General features: G+C 37.8%; 1 protein-coding gene across 4 annotated transcripts in view; it reads right to left on the reverse strand.

The window, feature by feature from the left end:
• Window positions 1-17,375, reverse strand: part of LOC127410012 (tyrosine-protein kinase fynb) — a 99,676-nt gene that overhangs the window by 4,252 nt on the left and 78,049 nt on the right. For all 4 annotated transcript variants that reach the window (XM_051644992.1, XM_051644991.1, XM_051644988.1 and 1 more), the window contains 4 exons: window positions 9,512-9,691; window positions 8,926-9,002; window positions 6,925-7,078; window positions 5,823-5,954 (listed from right to left, as the gene is read on the reverse strand). In XM_051644992.1, the coding sequence (XP_051500952.1) occupies window positions 5,823-5,954; window positions 6,925-7,078; window positions 8,926-9,002; window positions 9,512-9,691 (543 nt within the window). The remainder of the gene's footprint in view (window positions 1-5,822; window positions 5,955-6,924; window positions 7,079-8,925; window positions 9,003-9,511; window positions 9,692-17,375) is intronic.

Raw genomic sequence — 17,375 nt, forward strand, 5'->3', positions numbered from 1 at the left:
CTCTCGTTAACGCACATACCGCTGCTAAACGGAAGCTATTATTTAAAGTTAAAAAGTACTTAAATATTGATCTTTTTATCAATAGTAGTTCCATTATAAGGATCTATTGAGCTGAGATATTTTTCTATTTTTCTTCAAATGTGTTCTGCTGAAGAAAGGAAGTCATTCACATCTGGGATGGCATGAGGGTAAATGATGAGAGAATTTACATTTTTGGGTGAACTATCCCTTTAAGCCACTGCCTTGTTTTTTTGGCATTGTGTTTAGGGTCATTGTTGTGCTGAAAGGTGAACCACCTGCCAATCTTCAGTTGTCGAGCAGAGAGCCACAGATTTTCCTCAAGAATTTGGGTGTACATGGAAGCATCTGTTTTCCCTTCAATCCCAACCAATTGCCCAATCCCCGCTGAAGAGAAACACCCCCACAACATAACATAATGTTGCCACTTCCATGCTTCACAGTAGGTATGGTATGTTCTGGTGTGCAGTGTTTGGTTTTTCCAGTTATAGCGCTTGGACTGAACTTCAGTCCAAAAATGTTTGTCTTATCTGACCATCGAGGATTCTGATGCCATGTGGCAAAAGGTTACAGAAATATCCTGTTTGGCTGTCATTAAAGCAAAAGGTAGCTCTAAGAAGTATTAAATCCAGGGGTATGATCACTTTTCAAACCCTGTTATTCTAGTTTTCCATCTTTTATAAATTTTTGGAACTGCTGCAATCCCCCCACCCCCTCCCCCTCACTGAGCACTTTATTAGGAACAGTATATACCTAATAAAGTGCCAGATGTGGTCTTCTGCTGTTGTAGCACATCTGCCTCAAGGTTTGACTGTTGTGCATTCTGAGATGCTATACTGCTCACTACAATTGTACAGAGTGGTTATCTGAGTTACCATAGCCTTTCTGTTAGCTCTTCTCCTTTGACTTCTCTCATCAACAAGGCGTTTCCGTCTGCAGAACTGCCGCTCACTGGATGTTTCTTGGCACCATTCTGAATAAACTCTAGAGACTGTTGTGTGTGAAAATCCCAGGAGATCAGCAGTTACAGAAATACTCAAACCAGCCCATCTGGCAGCAACTATCATGCCACGGTCGAAATCAAAATATTTCCCCATTCTGATGGTTGATGTGAACATTAACTAAAGCTCCTGACCTGTATCTGCATGATTTTATGCATTGCACTGCTGCCACATGACTGGCTGATTAGATAATCGCATGAATAAGTAGGTGTACAGGTGTTCCTAATAAAGTGCTTTGTGAGTGTATAAACCCTTAAAAACAATGACAATAAGGGTATTTACACTTAGTAAATTTATGCGCTTTTACTGATCGGATTGCTATCCGATTAGGTATGCACATTACATTTACACTTATATCTGTCTCTGTAAAACTGATATAAATCCGATCTTCAATTCTTCAATTCGCTATATGTGAATTCTACCGAGTTTACTTCCGTGATGATGCCTTTATCAGGCAGGGAAAATGTTGATAAGTATTATTTGATTTCAAGTGAATTTGCACAGTGTGCAATGTTGGGTAGTAACGGATTACATGTAATCTGGATTAAGTAATCAGATTACAAAATCAAGTACTTGTAATTGGATTAAATTATATTTTAAAATACTCCTAATCAGATTACAGTATTTTTTTTACTTGTTAATTAGATAACGACTATAAATAGTTAAAATCTTTAAATTTTTCACTCTAAATAAGCATTCCTACGATATACGTTCGGTAACTCTGAGTGTTTTCGTAATGCTCAAACGCAAGTGACATCAAATAAAAGAGTTAGGTTGGAAATAATTCAGAAGTAATCAAAAAATAATTGGATTATATTACCCCAAAAATGTAATCTGCGTGATTACGTTACTGATTGCAATTTGTGTCATGTAATTTGTAATCAGTACCCGATAACAAGTCAGAAGTAATCTAACCAGCACTGCCAGTGTGTGTGCGCACAGTGTTTTTTTCCCCTCGGGGCTTGTCGTAGGCAAGATATGTCCATGCCCTCTGCACTTATTGTCAGTGTTTAGTCTTAGTTTCGTCAGCAATCTGTATCAATCGATGAAGAATAAAGTTCTATCTATCACACAACATGCCTCTGTTTCTTATTTTGTTGTTATATAATGTTTACATGAGCCCTATGCAAATACTCTGTAACAGCTGTTATCTGCCACATTGTCCATATGCTGACGTAGTGCCATTTGGGAGGAGTAAAGTTAGCATATGTGGCTTGAACATATTGACTTCCGTCTGAAATGCATCTCAAACCACCTCTGGAGGTGATTTCTTTCCATCTTGAATGCGTATAGGAGGGCATTTATACCTGATCTTTTCATGATCTGATAGCTATCTGATCAGTAAAAATGCATGAAGTGACCAAGTGTAAATTTCCCAATGAATAAGTATTCCGATTATCAGCTTTTTTACTCAAAATGTAGGTGTGGCAGGGAGGAGGGCAGGGCCGGGTCATGATGCTGCACACCCGGCCTCTAATCAGGCTAATCAAGCCCTCGAGAGGGATAAAGGCGGCCGGAGGCGGCAGTTCCAGGAAGAGTTACTGGAACTGCAAACTGGAACTGGCATGTGTTTGTGTTTGTCTTTTTGTTTAAGTTAATCGTTTAATGATTAACTTAAACAAAAAGACAAACACAAACACATGCCGGGCAGCTGCCCGTAACTTCAGTTAATCATTTAATTATTAACTTAAACAAAAAGACAAACACATGCTGGGCAGCTGCCTGGAACTGCCGCCTCTGGTCGCCTTTATCCCTCTCAAGGGCTTGATTAGCCTGAATGGGGCCGGGTGTGCAGCATCACGACCCAGCCCCGCCCTCCTCCCTGCCACAGAATGGTTTACTGTATATCTACAGTGAAAGAACAGCACCACCACTGACATACAGGTGGCACTCTTTCCAGATTAAATGCTACAATAAAAGCTTGAAAATGTTTTTGCTATGTTGCTAAGAATTTTCTCACAAAACAGCAGGGTTATAGATGAAGTGATAAAGGAGGTCTATAATATACAGTGTTTCTCAAACTGGTCCTGGAGGCCCCCCAGCACTGCACATTTTACATGTCGCCCTTTTCTGACACACCCAATTTAAGTCTTGGATTCTCCACTAACGAGTTTATGAGTTGAATCAGGTGTGTTTGATTGAGGAGACATCTAAAATGTGTAGTGTTGAGGGGCCTCCAGGACAGGTTTGAGAACCACTGGTCTATAATACCTCGACCAGTGCTATCCGATAGCGTTTCTATTTATCTCAAAGCAAATTACTTGTTTGGCCCATGACACCTCCAAAAAATTCAGTCACTGGCAAAACATCTACTATAATATAGTGAAATATTTGTGATTTATTTGTTATTTGCCAAATGTTTTATTTCATCAGAATACACTGCTACTTTTGAATGACAGTCAATTAATTATTTATTTTGCCTCCAGAATGATGCAGTTCTGGTCCAGAAGCCAGATAATTCATCATGTCATGAGGGACATGATGAGATTTCAAAAGAACTGATAGAGGAACGCCTGCAAACATCTGTTAATGATGCAATACTGTGTTTCACACTTCCTACATTCTAGCCAAGGCCACTTAAGTTTTCCTATAAGTATTGTGGCTTTAATTCATCCATGTGTCAGTATTTCAGCATCATCATTGTAGAGTCTGGGCTCAAAAGTAAGCCAATAGTAGGTTGATTCCTCTGAAAAGTTAATGGCTGTGGCTCTGTAGTTTTATCCTGGGATGGGGCAATTTTGTTGACCAAAGAATGACAGACAGAGGGAGTGTTCAGAAAACCATTATTGGTCATATTTTATATTAGGTGTCTTTCACTACTACGTACTAACATTAAAATGCATACAATACAATGTTCCAAAACACTAGTTCTAGCTCAAATTATGGATTTGTGGATATGTAGCTGTGTTGTGTCTGCAGATAATAATGAGACAAGGCGCCAGTATACAAACTCAGACTTGGCTTGTTTATTGACAGATGTGGTCTGTGTTGATAAATCAAAGGATGGATTTCAATAGGTGCTGTCAGTTGATGTTTTAATCTCGATTAATTGCATAATGTTTGTAGTTAATCGTGCTGAAATTTTACTTTAAATATACTTTTTTCCAGTCAAAATGCATTTATTTCCTTCTTAGGAAAGAAAACAAAACAATATGTAACAATATTATGCTTTATTAACATTTTCCAAACAAAGCCTTCCACAGTATAAAGATAGAAATGGCACCAATTCAAGTAACATTAAACATTTCCCAAAGTCTAAGTGGGAGGTTGACTAATTGAAAGAAGGGTTAGTCCCCCCATAGGTTGCATATTCATTGCAATGGGCATTAAATCTCTTAAACTCTCATCCTCCACAATATTAATCAGCCAGCAGACTGTGTTTATCTGCTTTGTTACAGCAATCATGAAGCTGCATTTATGATTCGCATCCGGGTGTCAGTGCCAGCGTCAAGAGGCACTTTGAACTCTGCATGAAAGCAGTTGCAGACAAAAACGTCTCATTCTGTGTTTTGGTGATAGTTAAGATTTGGCATGCTTTTGTGGTAATTAAAATGTGCCTTACCTAGGCTGAAAAATAATTGACTTCTGTAAAAAGTTCCATCCAGGCTCGTTTTGTACAACAAATAGTGTTAAGAGCTGCTTTCCCCATCATTTGATCACTGACACTGAATCACTGCTGTTTGTTTGTGAAGTGTGGGTCAGTGTATTGACTCAGGGTGGACACATTGCAAAGGTTCTGCCCTTCCAACAAGTGTTTATGCTGTATTAACCGTAAATGCGTTAATCGCGATTAAGGAAAATTAACACGTTAAACTTTTGAAATAAATCGCATGCATTAACGCGTACATTTTGACAGCTCTAGTTTAAATTCATGAATTGTCCCGTGAAATCACTCCTCTCAGACTGAGAACAAGCACGTTAAACCAAAACAGAAAGCAAATGTCTACGGCAACCACTTCTGGACATCATTTTTCAATATAAAATCCCACATTGAAAGAACTCATTTTGAAATGAATACGAACATTAATTACAGTGTAAAAATAAAATAAAATATTTTACAAAACAGATTATTTTAGGTATCCCACAATATGGTGCAATTAACTTCATATACACAAATTTTTTTTAAAATAAAAAAATAATTGAGGATGAATTTAAATATCTGCTACATAGATAATGGTAAAACTGTACATATTATATGCAATCTATATGCAATTTTGAACAAAACACAACTATTTTTGTGATCTCTGGGATAGATAGTCCTTTTTTATTCCAATGAACAGTTTATTTCGGAAGTGGGGGCTTCTGATGTTCCCTGCGTTCTGATCACGTAATAATAGGATTACCATATCGCATATCGCATTTTCCACCAACTTATCGCATGTCACATTTTTCTTCCATATCATGCAGCCCTAGTACATTTTATTAAATACTTAAGTACATAGTTGTTAAAGACACCTAATATTAAGTGGGTCCCCATTAATTTTGGAATATTGACCCTAGTGCTGCAGAAATTACACACTTCACCAATTCAACAAGCCTTTTGGGATACACAAAAATGAAGTATTTTCGGTAGTGTATGTAAAAAGGCTCTTAAAAATTTATTTTAAACTTTAGGGTCACATTAGTAATTTCAATTTACATCTAGTGAAAACTTTTAAAACATTAGAACTACAAATTTACTTGGAATTACCCGTTTCTTTCTGTTTTTTTATCTAAGAACATATTATCATACAGATTTCCTGTTGTGATTCAGTCCTTTTTTCATATACTTGAGATTGTAGAGCAGCTGTTTGGAGAGTTTACCTGGATATGGCACTCTGCCTTTAGTCACCAGCTCTGTAAGCAGGATTCCAAACGACCAAACATCAGATTTAATGGTGAACTTCCCGTACAGAGCAGCCTCTGGTGCTGTCCACTTAATGGGGAATTTAGCCCCTGAAATACAGCCACAGGAGAATACAGACAGACAGTATACAAGGTATTAAAATAAGTAAATAAGGAAGAGATGTTGAACAAGAGACAAAATTTAGGATAAAAATTGAGAACCAATACACCACACTTACAAATAAAAATCACATACATATGGCCTTAGAAATATGGAACACAATTTAACTTCATGCCAGAACTTTTGTTATTTTGGCTATGCCCAGGAACTATTCAGTTCTATTCATAACAGAGAAGTGTGAACGGACAGTGGGAACAAGCTTTTCTCATGAACAAAAGCCATTGTATGGCTTCAGAATACTTGGAATATAAAGCACAAGTCGTGTGACTACTTTTTTTTAGGGATATACAGTACTGTGCGAAAGTTTTAGGCACATAAGATGTTTCACAAAAACATTTATATCTTCAGCTAAGTCAATAGGAAATATACATTTTAGACTCCCAAATATTCCTTTTACAAATAGAATAGAAGAACAGGGAGCCCTGCAACAGATGGCATTTCATGAAAAGACACAAGCAATTGAGGCAACCTACATAGATAGAAGAACTGTGGCGAATTCTCCAAGAAGCTTGAAACATCCTATCTTCCAACAACCAAGAAAAACTGTGTCCTGTGTCTATAATCTCTCTTGTGACAGACGGGTTTGGCTCAAGTTGCTCAGATTCAAAGAAAATGGAGTGTAAAAATTGCAGTAAGTACAAAATCCTCACTAAAACCAACTAACTATAATTTTTCTCAATTTTCTCTTTACAGTTGGCTGATTTGAACCTTTTCTGTGCACATAAGTATGACCACTTGTATGGAATTATTTGTGAATGAGACAAAAATTAGCATTAATATATTGAAGTGATCATGGGAGAGTTGGAAATATAGTAGTTATTTTTTGGCATCACAATGTTGCTTAAGTGTATAATATGCACACCAGAGAGTCCATAATTGTGCGGAACGTGTCTCTCTCACCTTGTCGTGCGGTGTACTCATTGTCTTCAATGAGTCTGGCCAGGCCAAAGTCAGCGATCTTACACACCAGGTTATCACCCACCAGAATGTTAGCTGAGCGCAAATCTCTGTGAATATAGTTCATTCTCTCGATGTAGGCCATGCCTCCAGCCACCTGAATACACACATATATGCACACAAACTTACATTTGGGGAGGCTAAATCTGATGAGCAAAGTCCTTATGGAATATTACTGAGGCTACTTCAGGCAAACTGAAGAAAGATTACTGAAGTTCTGCAGCTTTGTGCATGATAAGGAAAACAGAATGCTGACACAGAAATTATTTAACTTCATACACAAAGCAGGGGCTTGAACAGATTAGTTTCCGTTAAAGTGTTCCTATAGGGATAAATATATAACACTGACCACTGCTGGGTTGTTTTCACCCTGTTGTATTTGTTACATCATTGATATACAGTACAGTAGCCCCATAATGTATCTGGACATTTAAAACACACATAAAACCGCAGACACTTAAAACCAGTTTTAACTTGATTCAGTTCGTGATTCAGTTGATTCAACTATGATTATGTCGGATTTGTAACAGTTTGATGAATTCACATTCTCACACATTAAACACACTTCTACAAAATGAAAACTACCAACAGACATGCAGTATGCATCTGAAGATCATTGTTAGATCAAATTTGTCACAGAGATTGCACTTTGGATATTAAAGAGATAGTTCACCCAAAAATGAAAATTCTCTCATCATTTACTCACCCTTATACCATCCCAGATGTGTATAACTTTCTTTCTTCTGCTAAACAAAAAATTAAGATTTTAAGAAGAATATCTAAACTCTGTAGGTCCATACAATGCAAGTGAATGGTGGCCAGAACTTTGAAGGTCCAAAAAGCATATAAAGGCAGTGTAAAAGTAATCCACATGGCTTCAGTGGTTAAATCCATATCATCAAAAGCAGTATGATGTGTGGGTGAGAAACAGATCAATATTTAAGTCCTTTTTTACTATACATTCTCCTCCCTGCCCAGTAGATGGCGATATGAAGAATGCGAATCACCAAAACCAAAATAAGAAGAATGTGGAGGTGAAAGTGGAGATTTATAGTGAAAAAGGACTTAAATATTGATCTGTTTCTCACCCACACCTATCATATCGCTTCTGAAGGCATGGATTTAACCACTGGAGTCGTATGGATTACTTTTACGCTGCCTTTATATGCTTTTAGACCTTCAAAGTTCTGGTCACCATTCACTTGCATTGTATGGATCTAAAGAGTTATGATATTCTTCTAAAAATCTTTGTTTGTGTTCATCAGAAGAAAGTAAGTCATACACATCTGAGATGGCATGAGGGTGATTAAATATGGGCTAACTGTCCCTTTAAAAACAGTTTGTGCGATTCCTTTGTGAAAAGTTCACATCTACCAGCAGCAGCTGCAGGGCAACTGGGTATTATTAGACGTGATAACAATGACTGTGTTCCGTGAAATATCATCATTTATTTCAAATCCTGAATTTTTCCTGATCCACCAATTCTGATGGAAATTTAAAAAAGCCCAAATACTCTTTCAGAAATATTGTGGTTTAACCCCACACACAGCACTTTTTAAGCATTTTCAGTTTAATTTGAAAGATGTGCCTATTGGCAGTAGTTATTTTATGGGGTGCCCAAAGAACCAGGAAGTGTTGCCACATAGCATTTGTAACTTCATTTGTATGAATATTCCTACACCTATTCACACGGAGAGCGACACAACAAAGTGGCGCAAATCGTATATGAAAATCGTAGATGTTAAAAAATGTCACTTCGTTGCAGGCCGAATTTTCGTACACATTGTGAACATCTTTTGGCGGGCAGAAAAAACTCACAATCCATGTCATTACACCTCTACATAGAAATCATAATAGTCATCTTTTTTATATAGTAGATATCAAAGGAAGGAAGAAAAGTGGTTTTGAATCATTCTTAGTGTAACGTGTTGCATGTTAGTGTACCTGGGCGGCCATGTCGACAAGGTTGGGTAGTTTGAGTCCACGTCCCTCTCCATCCTTCAGGAAATCTAGTAGACTTCCTGAAACATGGCACATGCACATGTTAGCTTGGCCAATACAAGAGAGAAACTGCTACAAACACATGTACACACATACACACATCAACAAATAATGTTGCCATGCTTGTCTGTGGTAACTCAAATTAACCTTGATTAACAATATTAAGTCGACTTCAGGGGAAAAAAGTAAATAATAAGCTATGACAGAGTAGAATATGGCCACTTTTTCCTTACACTACCCATTACGTTTTCTTGTAGTATCAGGTTAAATCTCTGCTTCCCTCATTACGGCACTTCAAATTAAATTTAGCCCACTATAATTTCCTTTCCTTTTCTGTCCAATAAAGTGCTTGGAGTCCTCGGTGAGGTCAGAACATCAACCTTCAATCCTCATTTATATTTAATTGGATTTTTTTACTTCTCAGCTGACCACAAAACCCTTCAGTGCTACTCAAATAGACACATTTTCCATATGTCCTCTGGTTAACCCCTTATATTCACTATTACTATGACAACAACCTCTGACAGACCTTTGCCCATGTACTCAGTGACGATGTAAATAGGCTCCTCTGAAACGACAGCATAGAGCTGCACAAGTTTATCATGTCGTAGTTTCTTCATGATCTGTGCCTCCTCCAGGAAGGACTCTGGAGACATTGTGCCGGGCTTGAGGGTCTTTACTGCCACTTTAGTGTTACCGTTCCACGTTCCTGACAGCAGAAACCACACAGTTGACAGTTAGCACAGCACCGAAAAGCATCTGACCAAACAGCATTCAACAAATCGACCATAATTCAGCCAAGAGAAATCTATCCTTTTTCTATACATGCAATGTTACACTCACCGACCACTTTATTAGGTACACCTGTACACCTACTTATTCATGCAATGACCTATTCAGCCAATTGTGCGGCAGCAGTGCAATGCATAAATGGGTCAGGAGCTTCAGTTAATGTTCACATCAACCATCAGAATGGGGAAAAAATATGATCTCAGTTATTTCGACCGTGGCATGATTGTTGGTGCCAGATGGGCTGGTTTGAGTATTTCTGTAACTGCTGATCTCCTGGGATTTTCTCGCACAACAGTCTCAACAATTTACTCCGAATGGTGCCAAAAACAAAAAACATTCAGTGACTGGCAGTTCTTCGGACAGAAACGCCTTGTTGATGAGAGAGGTCAACAGAGAATGGCCAGACTGGTTCGAGCTGACAGAAAGGCTACGGTAACTCAGATAACCACTCTGTACAAATGTTTCTTTCCGCAGAAAGGAAATGCAGGAGATCAACAGTTACAGAAATACTTCAAATCATACCATGGTTGAAATCACTGAGATCACATTTTTTCCCCATTCTGATAGTTGATGTGAACATTAACTGAAGCTCCTGACCTCTATCTGCATGATTTTATGCATTGCACTGCTGCCACATGATTGGTTGATTAGCTAATCGCATGAATAAGTAGGTGTAGCTAATAAAGAGGTCGGTGAGAGTATTCTGCAATTAAAACAGCCATTCTCACAGAAGTATACAGCTGATAGTGTTGTTCATTTGTACATGCTGTCTGTGTTGTTTTAGCACCAGGATCACTAAAGGAATAATGCAAATCAGGTATTTTGCACTGCACAATTCCCAATTTTGCAGGCCGGGTGAGAGTGCTAGGTTGTGGAGGATGCAGCTGACAACCACAATATGGTATACTTCACTGGTATGGTATACACCTCCACTGTAATCCAGCCACTTGAAAAAATCCTAAAAGTGCCCTTAACAATGGTGCATTTGGAGATATGCCCAGACAAATCGCCCTTTTCCATCATTTGATGAGTTACTGCTGCCATTCACTAGAAAATGTACAAAAATAGTTTTTTGGCTTGCTTTCTTTGTGTGGTATAAGCACAATGTTAATTGCACTAGGCAAATAGCACTGACTTTTGTGAATAAGGGGAATTCTATAATAAGCCTAATTTATATAGATGGAGATCTGTTTGCACTAAAAAGAATGAAAATAATGTAAATGTGCACAGAAGTGTTGCACAGTAGTGCTACACCAGTGCAGATGCCTGGTTAAATTGGAATGCGGTTCTTTAAAATTGTCACTTTGAAACTGAAAGATCACTATAGATTACACTGGACTTGTGATTTATGGCTGTTTTAATGCAGGACAAAGGAGGAATTTCAACAGACAAGAAACAAGTTGGTTAAATTGGTTAAATTCAACACTGGTATCTGCTTGCCTTTAAATGACACTGGGATCTGGAGATACAGTAAAATACTGTTTTAACTACTCAGTGAAACATGATAACTTTTACGAGTCACACAGAAATTAAACAAGAGCGTTCAGTGCTGGGAAAGCTACTTTTAAACCACTGACAATTTTTTAGACTTAGTCACTATTTACTTTAATTGCATCTCTTTTTTTCCAATGAAAGTGAATGTCGACTGACAGTCATTCTGCCTAACATCTCCTAATATGTCCCACAGAAGAAAACAAGCCAGATTAAATTATGATAGAAGTTTCATTTTGGGTGAACTATCCCTTTAACATAATTAAACAATGAATTGTCATAGTATACAAGTAGTTTGCTACGCTACAAGTTACTCACGAAAATAAATCTTCATTAAAGCTTTTTAAGAGTGGGCTATTTCTTTTTAATTGAAAAAAATAAATACATCAAAATATCATTTTAAAAAATTGGAGTGTATCCACAATCTTCTCAGTGAGTCCACTGTATTTTGCTAAGTGGGCGGAATTTCCGGTTGGCTAACGGAAGTGCAACTGGTTGGCGTTTTGTGTGTAGCCAGTCTCTGCTTGCTTGCCATGCGGTTAGATTCTTGCTTTTTAAATGTTGTAAGATGTCTTAAAAATTCCCCGGACAATGTGTGCAGTTAATGGTTATCCTAATAATCAAGTGAAACTAAACTTTTATCTAAAACAGGAATGTTATGATCAGAAACCACTCGCAAAGCGCTCCGGTCCCAGATGTTGCTTCTTTCATCGGCTGCCTAAAGAAGGACTTAGGAACATCTGTTTGAAAAAAGCTTGGAATAATTTGTTTGTGTGCTCTTTTCACTTTATTGGCAAGAAGTCAAGAGTGGGGATTTCTTATATTATTCACCGTTAATGTCCGGCTACAATAGACGACCAGAAATGGAATGCAATGAGTTACATAAACGATAGCATTATTGTGCTGACAGATGTGTGTACATGTGCTGAAAGTTCAATAGACATTTTGAGAGTTTGTTCATTTCTATTTAGCGCTGGCCTTTGTAAATGCTTCATGCGCTTTGAAATGGCATTATGTAAGGAATAATTGATGAAGGATCATTGATTTGTTGAAAAATAATGCATGTGCATTGCAATGTGCATTATCAACAGGCCGGAGTCAATTATTCTGCTTATACCACGGTTAACACACCTTAAAGGAATAGTTCACCCAAAAATGAAAATTTGCTGATAATTTACTCACCCTTAGGCCATCCAAGATGTATCTGAGTTTCTTTCTTCATCAAAACAGATTTCAGGCCTCCTCTTCTAAACAATGCAAGTGAATGTACTCCATTTTTTGACGGTCCAAAATGCATATTTAGGATGCATCAAAATAATCCACACGACTCCAGTCGACAAATAAAGGTCTTCTGAATGCAAATGATTGATTATTTTTAGAAACAAAACAATACTTATATACTTCTGAACTACAAATGTTCGCTTCCGTACATCTCTGTGACCTGCGCTCATGAGAGGGATGAAGTAAGCTCGTTGGTAAGGTCACGCGTAACGTGGAGGAGGAGTCAGGAAGCGCGTCATTGTTTACATAGGTTTTTTTTATTTATTATTATTTGGAAATTATTTTTGATTTATTTTATATTGTTTTGAAATTGTTTTGGACTGTTTTGGTTTGTGAACGGCACAAATTTCTCTTGTAAACAATGACGCGCTTCCTGACTCCTCCTCCACGTGACCACTTACCAACGTGCTTACGTCATCCCTCTCATGAGCGCATGGAAGCTAACATTTGTAGTTAAAAAAATATATAAGTATTGTTTTGTTTCTAAAAATAATCAATTGTTTGTGTTCAGAAGAACTTTATTTGTCGACTGGAGTCGTGTGGATTATTTTGATAAAATGGAGTACATTCATTTGCACTGTTTAGAGGAGGAGGCCTGAAATGAAATCCTAAAAGTCTTCAATTCTGTTTTGATGAAGAAAGAAACTCAGATACATCTTGGATGGCCTGAGGGTGAGTAAATTATCAGCAAATTTTCATTTTTGGGTGAACTATTCCTTTAAGACATTGTTCAGGGTTTTATCTCAAGACAATTTCTGATTTTCATCCCTCTTATGATAGGAACTACTTTCTTTCGTCATGGATTCAGCGTCTTTCTTTAATACAGTCCGAGCCTTCGTTGCTAGTTCAAAAACCTCACTTTAGAAATAGCAATGGAGGATTGCGAAGCTTGTGCTGCTTTACTCAAGGACTTACTGGATAATGAGGTAGTGTGTTTGTGCATGTGTGTGAGTTTGTTTTTGAGGGATCGAAAGAGAGAAACTCAGAAAATGAGAGAGATTGCTTCTGGGATTACCTTTTTTGTTGCAGCTCTCGTCAGAAGTAACATCGCTTCAAAATCGGCAAGATGTATGTTTAAGTACTTCTCAGCAGCAGCGAGTGTTGCCAAATTTCCGTTGTAAACCTTAACAAATTTTTCAACCCTACTGAGATGCAGGAGTGCGCTGACATGACAGCTCTGTTTTTCTCTCATGAGAAAAGCGTGTGTATGCGTATAATGTCTGTGTCCACGTGGCCAGGAGTGTGTGAGAGGAGGAGGAGGGGGGGTGTTTCCCACAGATATTTCAGATAATATAGAAATTGTTGTATTGATCAAGTGTATCAACTGTAGCTCTGATACAGCTCAAGCCTTCGTTGCTAGCTCGAAAACATCACTTTAGAACTTGCAACGGAGGATGCGCTGCTTCTTGGCATGTGTGTGTGTGTGTGAGCGAGAAAAGGAGAGAAACTGAGAGAGATCACAATTTGAACTGCCTATGTTTAAAGTGGCTCTCATCAGGAATAACATTGCTTCAAATTGCCAAAGTGTAAGTTTAAGTCTCAGCAGCAGCGAGTGTCGTCATTCTTGTATATAGCTTTTCTATTGCTAAACAACTGTTTACAATCGCAGTGAGTCGAGGGGGAGTGCTGACTTTGCTACCAAGAGAGTTTGTGTGAGAGTGAAAGAGGGGGTAGGGGTAGCACTGTGCTTTTTTCCACTATAGCTATGTGAAGCTGATTAGAGCTAAATACATTAAACATTAAAAGTTATTTCGGATAATAGAAACTGTATTGATCAAGTCATGGGGATGCGGCTATATTTGTTGGTCGCGACTCAAGTCTCAATGTGTAGGATATTTTAGACATTGTTTGACGTTCTTAACCAATTTACTTTGTTTTAATTGGTTATTTTGCTGTGGTAGCCTGTAGGACTCTTTTGAAATAACTGAAATAATTTGGCGAAGTGATATGGAACCGTTATGCGGTCGAGACCTGGAACTACTTCATAGCTGTGCGTTTACTTGAAAAATAATTGCACACCTTAGAAAGTCTGTCAACCAATCAGAATCAAGCATTCAACAGACCCGTGGTATAATACTGAGTATAAAATGGAACAGTGTTTTACCTGAACTGTCTGTGAGTAGTGACGATGTTTTCAACTGTTTTCATGCTGTGATGCTAAATGGATAAATTATACAGTGTGAACTAACAATTATAAAGCTAGATTGAGTTTACTTCACATTCACCTCCTGCAAATATTTGTATTTTATCCGAAAAACGGCAGCGTGACAGTAGCATCGCATGAGTCCTGTAATACACGAGCATCCTGCTGTCTGGACCTCCCCTGTATCTGCAGTAAGTACATAATCTCGGTACAACAAACTCTTCAGGTTCTGACTAGACTCAATATATGCATTAAAATAACCATAATTATCTACAGTTCTCAAAACATGTCCAACTTTACAGCTGCTCAGGTTCTTCTATTGATGGATAAAGACTCAACAAAATAACTAAAATGCTTCTATATTTGCGATATTTGGCCACCATCCTGAAATCCATAATCATTAACAGATATGTGAGGAAGAACAATATCGCTTTGCTATAATCATGTGATCATTTGTTCTCAAGTTTCCGTCATTTTTAATGCTGCGTTAGTACATAACATAATGATTGTTCACGCTTAACTGGAAGTTTCACCCGCAAAGCGTTATGGGACTCAGGAATATTGTGGATAAATCTGGCACAAAAACAATCAAGATATCAATTAGGGTGACAACATTAAACTTATAAACTCACATAAATAGCTACTATATATATGGGAAAAATAGCTTTTAACTGGAAAATCTACACTACATGAAGTTAGAAGTGCTGTAAAAAGGTTTATTAAAACATTTTAAATCACTAACAGCACCTTTAAGTTTGCAGCATCACTATTTTTAGTTTGTTTCTCCCCAACACTGTATCATCTACACACACACACACACACACACACACATTCACTGATCTGGGTGCCTCTGCTCATTAACAACTAAATGCCAGCAGTGTCCTAAAGGCAAGACAAATCTAGGAGATACTTTGGGATGCATATCTACATGGAAGGGCGGGGAGGAAGAGAGCGAGAGAGAGATGTGCGCACAAGCACACCCATCTCAACTGGGATTAATAAGGCCAGAAACATACTTTATGCAAGTATGCGAAAGCAGACGTGAGTGCGTAGCAAATGTATTGCCGAAGTGCGTATCGGCTGAACATACTTGACGTGTGGTCATGCGTTACAGTATCGGTACCAAAGGGGGCGATAGAGTTTTGTTTATAATTTTGGGCCATTAAACTGGATGTGTTATAGAGCTGTTCAGCTTGTAGTTCAAAAATCCAAAAGAGAATTCGCCATGGGTTCCCTCAGGATTTTCCTATGGGTTTTTATAATGGGTTTTTGAACTTTTGCTAAAAATAAGGTCTGTGGTAAACATTACTTGATGATATATGGACGTTTTGTTCTACAACATACACTGGCGGCCAAAAGTTTGGAATAATGTACAGATTTTGCTCTTATGGAAAGAAATTGGTACTTTCATTCACCAAAGTGGCATTCAACTGATCACAATATTTAGTCAGGACATTAATAACGTGAAAAATTACTATTACAATTTGAAAAAAATGTTCAGAACTTCTTAAACTACTTCAAAGAGTTATCATCAAAATATCCTCCACGTGCAGCAATGACAGCTTTGCAGATGCTTGGCATTCTAGCTGTCAGTTTGTCCAGATACTCAGGTGACATTTCACCCCACGCTTCCTGTAGCACTTGCCATAGATGTGGCTGTCTTGTTGGGCACTTCTCACACACCTTACAGTCTGATCCCACAAAAGCTCAATGGGGTTAAGATCCATAACACTCTTTTCCAATTATCTGTTGTCCAATGTCTGTTTCTTTGCCCACTCTAACCTTTTCTTTTTGTTTTTCTGTTTCAAAAGTGTCTTTTTCTTTGCAATTCTTCCCATTAGGCCTGCACCCCTGAGTCTTCTCTTTACTGTTGTACATGAAACTGGTGTTGAGCGGGTAGAATTCAATGAAGCTGTCAGCTGAGGACATGTGAGGCGTCTATTTCTCAAACTAGAGACTCTGATGTATTTATCCTCTTGTTTAGTTGTACATCTGGCCTTCCACATCTCTTTCTGTCCTTGTTAGAGCCAGTTGTCCTTTGTCTTTGAAGACTGTAGTATACACCTTTGGATGAAATCTTCATTTTTTTTTTGGCAATTTCAAGCATTGTATAGCTTTCATTTCTCAAAACAATGATTGACTGATGAGTTTCTAGAGAAAGCTGTTTCTTTTTTGCCATTTTTGACCTAATATTGACCTTAAGACATTCCAGTCTATTGCATACTTTGGCAACTCAAAAACAAACAAAAAGACAACGTTAAGCTTCATTTAACGAACCAAATAGCTTTCAACTGTGTTTGATATAATGGCAAGTAATATTCTAGTACCAAATTAGCAATGTAGCATGATTACTCAAGGATAAGGTGTTGGAGTGATGGCTAGTGAAAATGGGGCCTGTCTAGATTTGATCAAAAATGACTTTTTTCAAATAGTGATGGTACTGTTTTTTACATCAGTAATGTCCTGACTATACTTTGTGATCAGCTGAATGCCACTTTGGTGAATTAAAGTACCAATTTCCTTCCAAAACAGCAAAATCTGTACATTATTCCAAACTTTTGGCCGCCAGTATAAACGTGAATTTTGAAGCTGTACTGAATTACATACTTTTTTCATGTTTGAGGTATGACTGTGGGTAATTTATGTTGTAGAACAAAACGTCAACATATCGTCAAGTAATGTTTAC

Source organism: Myxocyprinus asiaticus, chromosome 19, assembly GCF_019703515.2.
Source record: "Myxocyprinus asiaticus isolate MX2 ecotype Aquarium Trade chromosome 19, UBuf_Myxa_2, whole genome shotgun sequence".
NCBI lineage: Eukaryota > Metazoa > Chordata > Actinopteri > Cypriniformes > Catostomidae > Myxocyprinus > Myxocyprinus asiaticus.